Source organism: Bactrocera tryoni, chromosome 2 (assembly GCF_016617805.1).
Source record: "Bactrocera tryoni isolate S06 chromosome 2, CSIRO_BtryS06_freeze2, whole genome shotgun sequence".
Lineage (NCBI taxonomy): Eukaryota > Metazoa > Arthropoda > Insecta > Diptera > Tephritidae > Bactrocera > Bactrocera tryoni.
The window spans coordinates 37,140,341-37,150,311 of NC_052500.1; the positions used below are offsets into that span (position 1 = coordinate 37,140,341).

Below are 9,971 nucleotides of genomic sequence, written 5' to 3' on the forward strand. Positions count from 1 at the left end.
GGCACATCATGAGCGAATATTCGCCCCTTAATCAAGCTATGGTGCCTTTCATGGTACAGTCCAATATGATTACTAAAGTGAGCTCACTTAGTTCAAAATTCCATCTTTTAAGGAAATTGGAATTAAAATGCAACAAAGTCTCTTCTATAGCTCTCGAACTAAGCTCTATCTTACTTTTTTAGTTATGCGTATAAGTTATTGTATTAAAGTCATATCCAAACCTTCTTTTATTCATATTGAAAACGAAAAAATTATGTAACAAATCTAAAACTATTAATTGCACCACTAAATTGTTTTCAAACAAATTATCAATTGAATACCAAGTTTCTTCTTTTATCATTGATAATTGGCCAGACAGTGAATCAAGTGCATTAGTACTTTCCCAAAAGCTATTTTCAAGTTCATTGTTTGTGCGGGTTTCTCCAATATTCTACGATATAAACAACAATTGTCGGGATCTAACAAGTAATGCCTTTTTATGCTAAAGAAAATATTTATTTTGTGTTTAAACAGTTATCTCATTGCATTTACCGCAATTGTTGTGTGATACACGTGCGATTATTACAGCTCAATTGAAACTTTGTTGATAATGATTACGGCAGGTCATTTCACTTTCGGGTGATATATCAAACTTTATCACTGCTTTCTGCCACTGCGACTCTGCATTCAAAGCATGTTTTGATAAATTCATAACGAATCGGTATTAAAAACCAATTCCTCATAATATTCTGTAAAATTCTAACAACGTAATTAATTTTCAAAAAGATATGTTGTCATTAGTTTGCAGTAAATATACCATAGGAATGCATGTGTTGGTCTGTATATATCTATTTATAGTTGAAATTTGAATATATATATAACAGGTGATCCAAGTAGAGATACTTTTTTCAATAGACCCTTTTAGACAGACACGAGTAAGCCGCGTTAAGCTTTCGTGTTAGTTTTGTTCAGTATTTTTTGGCATCACTTCAAATCGTTCAACTTTATTACGAAAATTCATGTTCTGTAAAGAATGTTTGTCGGGCGCTTCGCTCAACATAATCGGCCTACTAAGCGCACTATTCGCAACACCATCACTCACCTTGAGACCCATCATTCATTATTGAATAATATTCGATCGAATAGACCACGTCCAGCGCCGTGAAGAAATTATAGCAGCGGTAGCTGAGAGTGTACCCGAAAACTGTGTGAGCTGCCATTTCAATCAGAAAAAACAACATTTTGGTGTGGCTTGTGAGCCGGTCGAATCATCAGTCCACATTTATTCAAAAATGACGCCGGTGAGTACGTAACCGTTAATGGCGAGCAACTATTTCATTGAAGCTCCTGATCTCGGCGATATTTGGTTTTAACCAGACGGCGCCTATTTCCACACATCGCATTAATCAATCAATGGATTTAGTGAGAAAACACCTCGGTGAGCAGGTAATTTCATGTTTTGGGCCAGTCGATTGACCACCAAGATCATGTGATATCACTCCGTTAAACTTTTTTCTGTGGGAATATGTAAGGTCAAAAGTCTATGCGAACAATCCCTCTTCAATTCAGTCTTTGGAGCAAAACATCACGCATGTCATTCGCCAGTTACTAGTCGAAATGCTCGAACGAGTCATCGAAAATTGGGCTCAATGAATGGACCATCTGAGGCGTAGCTGCGGCCAACATTTGAAAGAGATAATTTTCAAAAAAAAAAAATGCCAAAGAAGGTTCTTTCGAATGATAATAAACATTCCTCATTAAATTTAAAGTTTCTGTGTTTTTTCTTTAAAAAAGTAGGGAATCTCGAAATGGATCACCCTTTATAATTAGCAGTAAAAGTTATCTTTCATGTTGTGTATTGATGATGTGCGAAAATATTTATTTATGTTTTTTTTTTTACTTTTGTTTATGTAACGCTTTGGTTATTACACTTCTCACTTCTGAATTGGTTGTTTTGCTTAAAAGCTTTAATTTCTGAAGGTCACTACGGGTACATACAAATGTTCTGAGTAAACAGTATATTAAAAAAATAGTGCATCACATATTGTTTCTGCCATCCAGATTATGGTTAATTTGTGAATGAAGACATTTTCTACTGAAAAGAAAGGTTTTCCAAATATATGGTAGAGAAGATGACAAAGAATAAGATCGAATAGGAATAGGTGATGGAATTATGAAGTTCGGGTGCCTGAGAATAGTTTGCCAGCTGAGCTACTGTAGCATATTGGCGAAGTTGTTTAATCCAACCAGCGATATGGACAACACTCTCTGTGATTAGCTATTCCAGATTCTGGCGAGTTTTAATTCGTTTTTATTTTCTTCCTCCAATTAAACTAACTAGATATCGGATATAAGATTCAATGAACAAGCTATATGAAACATTAGAGCTCACTGAACCTTGATGGGTTAATGAAATATTCTCAACCTCATCTTGACCGCGTCCTCGGCTTCCTTGGGACAATTTCGGCCGTCAAATATATAAATATCGTCGTTTTTGCTTGTAAATAAAGAAACAGCAATAACTAGCCTAGGATTTTATAGAGTTAATAAAAACTAAGATATGAAGATGAAAGGGAATGATGAACCTTCAGACAATATTTTTTTATGCATTCTTATCATAAAGCATAAGAACCCTTAACTCACTTAAAAAAAAGTTATACTGGTGCAAGAAGTACTAAAAGAGGTAAAGCATTCTTGATGGTTCAAAATTTTTTCCCGCTAAAGATTTTTCAGTCTTTACTTGATAGATGGAATCTTTCGTCCTAACAACTTTGTTTTCACGTTCACAATTACCCCAACAACTCCTTCTGCTTTACAAATACAATTTTCCATTTTTCTTCATTATTCAAAGCGATCTCCGTTCGCAACTGGATCACCTTAAACTAAAAGTTAACGTTTTACACTGAGAATCTACCACTATTAACAGTGCTTTTTCAAAAAAAATTGTAAGCAAACCGCTTTTTATACTCTTACATCATGCTGCTCTAGAGTATAGTAGTTTTGTTCACCTAATGGTTATTGTAATACCTAAAACCATTCAAGACAGATATAGAGTTGTGCATACATACATACATATATAGCAATGATAGGGATGAAGAGACGCGCTGAGTTCCTTTATATACTAAATAGTTTTTTTTGTCGATCCGTCTTCACCTCGTTTCACTTTCTATAATAATTTATGCTGATATCAGAAAGGATGCATTCCCGGCTGTGCTATCCAAAAACAGCGGCGAAAAACTGGTAAGAAGCTTGCATCAGCTTCTTTGTAGAATATGGTCGCTCGAAAGCATGCTCAACGAATGGAATTAAAGTGTGCTCTGCCCAGTCCATAGAAAGGGAGACCCAACAATCTGCGCCAACTACCGTGGAATAAGCCTCCTCAACATCGCATATAAGGTTCTATCGAGCGTACTGTGTGAAAGATCAAAACCCACAGTCAACAAATTGATTGGACCTCATCGGTGAGGTTTCAGGCCTTGACAATCAACAACTGACCAGATATTCACTATGCGCCAGATCTTGCAATAGACCCGTGAAAAGAGGATCGACACACACCACCCACCACCTGCAGAGGCATGGACAATGAATGACAACATCGGGTGAGTTGGCGTTACAAGTCTTCGAGAGAAAGGTTCTGCGGAAGTTTTACCGTCCTTTGCGCATTGGCAACGTCGAATACCGCATTCGATCGATCAGCGAATTAAGAGACAGCGGCCACACTGGCTAGATCATGTTGTCCGAATGGACGAAAACACTCCAGCTCTGCAAGTATTCGACGCAGTATCCGCCGGGGGAAGCAGAGGAAGAGGAAGAACTCCACTCCGTTGGAAAGACCAGGTGGAGAAGGACCTGGATACACATAGAATCTCCAAATGGCGCCAAACAGCGATCAAAAAGCGGAAAAATACATCACTAGTACTTTCCCAAGCTCCAATATATCTCATATAAACATTTTTGAACTTCGGCTTTATCCTTACAAATTGCGAAAATATACTGTTCGGCTACACCCGAAAATCGCACTTCCTTACCTTTTTAATTCATCATTTTAAACCCATATGAATAATTAGGTATCGTAATAACATTATACAATCAAAGTTTTTAAGTCCAATAGTGAAAATAAAGTGAAAACAAAATAATTTGTTATCAACAGATGGCTCATTCTATGTAGTTTGAACGAACTTATTTTATGGATGATTTCGAACTTTTCTTATCGGACGCCAGAAGGTGTCCACAATTCCAACATGAGTGCTATAAAAGCAACTACCAGGCCGAAGACAGTAAATATTTCGTGAGAAACTTTAAACAAACAACTACAAAATGTTCAGTGCAAAATACTTGATCGTCGTAGCCTTACTTGTATGCTGTCTGCTCTGCCAAGAGGCAGTGGAGGCACACTTCCTTGGCAAAGTGGGACATGATGTGGTGAGTTCATGTTCTCAAACTAAACTCGGGAACTAAAATTTAAGCTTATTTTTTATTCTCGATTTATTCGTAGCACAAGGCCGCCGAAAAGGTGGACAAAGTAGCTAAGACTATTGGCAAAGCGAAGGGCGCCATTGCCGCTGGCACTGCTGTGGCTGGAATTATTGCCGGTGCTGCTGCTGTTGCTTAAATAACTAAAACTGGCAATGACTTTTCTTTTTTAATACCAATAAATAAAATCTAATGATTAAAGCAAAAATCTGTGTTTTTTTAATAACTGCCTGCAATGACTCCATTCTCAATTTAGCCGTTCGTTCCAGCTTAAACCGTGGAGAGGATAAGAGAACTGATTTGCGATTTACGCCCCCATTCATCACTGGCCATTCAAAAAATTTGCAGAACTGAATGCAATGGTTGTATATCACGGCTCCGTAGGTTTCACTAAAGCCTGTTAAGACTACTTTTTAAGGAGTAGAAGGACTTGGAACAGTTGCCATTGATCAAAGCATCGGTGGTGGAGTTGCCTACTATTTCGGTTTTTTATACCCTGAACAGGGTATATTAAGTTTGTCACGAAGTTTGTAACACCCAGAAGGAAGCATCGGAGACCCTATAAAATATATACAAGTATATAAATGATCAGTATGTTGAGCTGAGTCGATTTGCCCATGTCCGTCTGTCTGTCTGTCCGTCTGTATATATACGAACTAGTCCCTCAGTTTTTATACTCTCGCAACAATGTTGCTAACGAGAGTATTATAGTTTTGTTCACATAACGGTTGTTTGTAAGTCCTAAAACTAAAAGAGTCAGATATAGGGTTATATATACCAAAGTGATCAGGGTGACGGGTAGGGTCGAAATCCGGATGTCTGTCTGTCCGTCCGTCCGTCCGTGCAAGCTGTAACTTGAGTAAAAATTGAGATATCATGATGAAACTTGGTACACGTATTCCTTGGCTCCATAAGAAGGTTTAGTTCGAAGATGGGCAAAATCGGCCAACTGCCACGCCCACAAAATGGCGGAAACCGAAAACCTAAAAAGTGTCATAACTAAGCCATAAATAAAGATATTAAAGCGAAATTTGGCACAAAGGATCGCATTAGGGAGGGGCATATTTAGACGAAATTTTTTTGGAAAAGTGGGCGTGACCCCGCCCCCTACTAAGTTTTTTGTACATATCTCGGAAACTATTATAGCTATGTCAACCAAACTCTACAGAGTCGTTTCCTTCAGGCATTTCCATATACAGTTCCAAAATGGAAGAAATCGGATAGTAACCACGCCCACCTCCCATACATAAGGTTATGTTGAAAATCACTAAAAGTGCGTTAACCGACTAACAAAAAACGTCAGAAACACTAAATTTTACGGAAGAAATGGCAGAAGGAAGTGGCCTCGCCCACTTATGGACCAAAGACCATATCTCAGGAACTACTAGACCGATTTCAATGAAATTCGGTATATAATATTTTCTTAATACCCTGATGACATGTACGAAATATGGCTGAAATCGGTTTACAACCTAACCTTCTCCCAATATAACGCTATTTTGAATTCCATCTGATGCCTTCTCTGTATAATATATACATTAGGAACCAATGATGATAGCGGAATAAAACTTTACACAAATACGGTATTTGAAAAATATGTAAATAACGGATAATGAAATCTCGATTATCACTTTATCATGCGAGAGTATAAAATGTTCGGTGACACCCGAACTTAGCCCTTCCTTACTTGTTGTATATGGTATTTACCTGAGAAATACGCTGAGAAAATAACTAAGTAAACATAGCGGTTATTGTTAACAACACAAGAGAAAAACACAAAATGTTGATGCACCCGATGTAAACCAAAATAACTTGAGCAAAAATCATTGCATTAGAGCAAAGAAACGAGATACATACGACCGATCCAAATCAAGTTTTTGTATGGAAAACATTTTTGTATGACAAGATGTCTTCACGAAATTTGACACAGATTTTTGTGCAAGACAACGCTTCAATATCAGATATGCTCAAAATATGGTCAAAATCAACATAAAGATTTTTGCTCTTGTAAAAAGGCTTTGGTGTAGCTGAATTTGCCGTTTGCTCTACTGATAATAATGTTTTAAACGTATAAACATACACATATTTTAATGAAATTATAAATAATTTAATTAAATAAATCAAAAACGCTTACAATCATAGTATTGATACTATAATAAGCCTTTCTATTACAAAATAATGCCCATTCTTGGTGTGGTTTGGATTAACTGGGATACGTGCCACCTACCTCAGGAATAGTAAATTTTTCAAGAAATGTAGTAATGTAAAATTCTTACTGTTTAAAATGGTACAAAACTATTAACAAATTTAATAGAGGCTTTATTTACCTCTACTCTGGCGGAAGCAGTGAATATATCTAGTACTTATATTAGTTCGCAAAAATTAATTTTTTTTAATTAAATATTTACATATCAGTTGTGATGTATAAAAAATCGCTTCATAGTCAATCAATTAATTTTTTTATTGAAATAATAATTGTTGTCAAAACGAAATCAGGGTTTTCTAACAGTTTTTTTCGATTGCAAGGATGTCGTGAACCATGAGTTCTTTTCAAAAGGTTATACGATCAATAAAGAATCAAATATGCCCAATTTGCGCCAAGCAATCCCTCAGAAGCGCCCAGGTTTGTCTAAGAACAAAAACTGTCTTTTGCACCATTATAATACCCCTGTTGCCTGTGCGTGAATATTTGGCTTAAAACAACACATTAATGGTGCCGCAGGCACCGTAATCCCCAGACATAGCCTTCTGTGACTTTTTGTTTTCACAACTGAAGAGGCCCATGCTACGATTCGATTGAGTAGATAAAAGAATTCCATCAAAGAGGAGTTAAACAAGATGACCAAAAATACCTTTTTACGTGCTTTGAGGATTGGAAAAAAAATGCGGCAAATATGCCATATATCTGGGGTGATTACTTTGAAGGGGGCAAAATAGATATTCATGAGTAAATAAACACTTTCTTAGGAACTAGAAAGGTTACTTAGTAATGTAGAATATAATATTTAACTTAACACGCTATGGCATGTAAATAGTCTTTTCTTGTTTCTTGTGCTATATTTAGGTCAATTATTACATACATATGTTGTTGTAAATATAAAGTTCTTAGCCCAAATTACTAGCCTTACATGAACTTAACTTTCCAATACTAATATTTATTTCCTAAATATTATAACTGAATTATATGATTTTTATAATCTAAATATAGTGTAAGTATAAAGTAATCAGAAAAGTATTAAAGGCAACTTCGCTATATAAAAGTAAATAGAAAGAATAAATTGTGAAAATAGCGTGGGATGCTCGATATATGTAAAATATGTCACAAAGCATCCCACGCTTTTCTTACAATAACACACGAATTTTTGCAACAATTGCAACTAAGTTCTATTGACGGACTTCATGAGGTAACATCCCCAAATGGGTTAAGGCTGATCGACTTCGCAGAGGCCCGAAATATGGTTATTTGTAGTACCAGATTCCAGCATAAGAAAATTCATCATGCTACCTAGCTGTCTCCGGATCGAAAAGCCACCAACCAAGTCGATCTTGTTGTGATAGACGGAAGACACGTCTCTAGTGTTTTAGTCGTACGTACGCTCCGAGGTCATAACATCGACTCAGACCACTATCTTGTTGCAGCCGAACAGTTTTCTACTCGACTTGCAGTCCTGCTCTCTGAGAGCACTCATCAGCAACTCGGTAAAAAAGAACTGTGATGGCATTTCAAGTGCAAACGAAACCATTGGTTTTCGGAATAGGCAAAAAAACAAAATGTATGACGGAGGGTACCGTGGCGCAAGGGAGCAAGAACAGACTGCTTACCTCGCAACGTTACAATCGACCAGAGCTGAAGAGGGAAGCGAGACGCATTTTCAGGCAAGAAAGTGAGATCCCGAAATGCGTAAGCCTCCTAAACATCGCATATAAGGTTCTATTGAGCGTATTGTGTGAAAGATTAAAGTCCACTGCCAACAAACTGATTGGACTTTATCAGTGTGGCTTTAGACTTGGAAAATCAACAACGGACCAGATATTCACCATTCGTCAAATCTTGCAAAAGACCCGCAAAAAGGGAATCGACACGCAATGCCTATTCGTCGATTTCAAAGATGCTTTTGACACCACGAAAAGGAGCTACCTTTATGCCGCGGTGTCTGGTATCCCCGCAAACTAATACGGCTGTGTAAATTGACGTTGAGCAACACCAAAAGCTCCGTCAGGATTTGGAAGGACCTCTCCGAGCCGTTCAATACCAAACGAGGTTTCAGACAAGGCAACTCTCTTTCGTGTGACTTCTTCTACTCTTGGAAGATGTAATTCGAGCTGCAGAACTGAACAGAGAAGGTACCATCTTCTATATAAGTGCTGGGTACGCCGATGATATTGATATCATTGGCCTTAACACCCACGTCGTTAGTTCTGCTTTCTCCAGAATGGATAAGGCAGCGAAGCAAATAGGTCTGGTAGTGAACGAGGGTCTTCGCACTCGCGACTAGGCTCCCACGCCACTGTTGACAGTCATAACTTCGAAGTCGTAGATAATTTCGTCTATCTTGAAAACATCATTTATTTCAACAAAAACGTCAGCCTCGAAATCCAACGCAGAGTATCTTGACGAACAAAAACAAAACTCTATAAGTAACTCATTATTCCCGTCCTGCTATATGTTGGGTGCAGAGGCATGGACGATAACGACATCTGATGCGTCGAAGTTACGAGTTTTAGAGAGAAAGTTTCTGCGGAAAATTTATGATCCTTTGCGCGTTGGCTATGGCGAATATCGCATTCGATGGAACGATGAGCAGTATGGGATATACGACGAAATTGACATAGCTCAGCAAATTAAAAGACAGCGGCTACGATGGCTATGTCATGTCGTTCGAATGGACGAAAACACTTCAGCTCTGAAAGGATTCGACTCATTACCCGCTAGAGAAGCAGAGGAAGAGGAAGACCTCCACTCCGTTGGAAGGACCAGGTGGAGAAGGCCCTGGCCTCAGTGGGAATCTCCAATTGGAGCCACATTGCACAAAAGAAGAAACGACTGGCGCGTTGTTGTTAACTCGGCTATAACCGCGTAAGCCGTAGAGAAGAAGAAGTTGTATTGACGACTTTTTGAATTCGTACTTCTGAATTTTTGAGTTCTTACTTATTTTTTGAGCAGGTTTTTCAATTCGAATACCACCCAAAGATTTACAACGACTAAGTTTGCAAGTAAGTTTGTCCTGGAGCAAACAGTCGGCATCCCAGATAAATTACTGAATGATTAACTGTACAACCTTGCATATTATGAATGGTCGACGCCCAACTCAGTATTATTGGCAACATTCGTCTTTCAGCAATTCCTTAGCTGTATTTTGCTGGAAATTGTATCAATATTGGCTCAATTACGTGTTCACCATCTGAGCCGAAATTAATACGGACTGACGGGATATCTTCCGCATATACATACTTGGTCCCTGTCAAAATTTTGCCGGGTAATTTCTGTAACGAAGCCCATATTACCTTTTACTTAATCT

The 9,971-nt window shown here is 37.8% G+C and overlaps 1 protein-coding gene across 1 annotated transcript; it reads left to right on the forward strand.

Annotated features, from left to right (window-relative positions):
• The first annotated feature begins 4,251 nt into the window (after positions 1 to 4,251).
• LOC120769202 lies at positions 4,252 to 4,620 on the forward strand. Its single transcript, XM_040096097.1, has 2 exons — positions 4,252 to 4,401; positions 4,475 to 4,620. Exons 1-2 carry the CDS (start codon positions 4,297 to 4,299, stop codon positions 4,589 to 4,591), a joined length of 222 nt encoding a protein of 73 aa, XP_039952031.1. The 5' UTR covers positions 4,252 to 4,296; the 3' UTR covers positions 4,592 to 4,620.
• The last annotated feature ends 5,351 nt before the right edge of the window (positions 4,621 to 9,971 follow it).

Bases quoted from the DNA above. Each gene is read 5' to 3' on its own strand.
- LOC120769202 (XM_040096097.1), top strand. From the start codon at position 4,297: ATGTTCAGTGCAAAATACTTGATCGTCGTAGCCTTACTTGTATGCTGT. The intron at 4,402-4,474 runs GTGAGTTCATGT...ATTTATTCGTAG, and splicing joins GCAAAGTGGGACATGATGTG to CACAAGGCCGCCGAAAAGGT.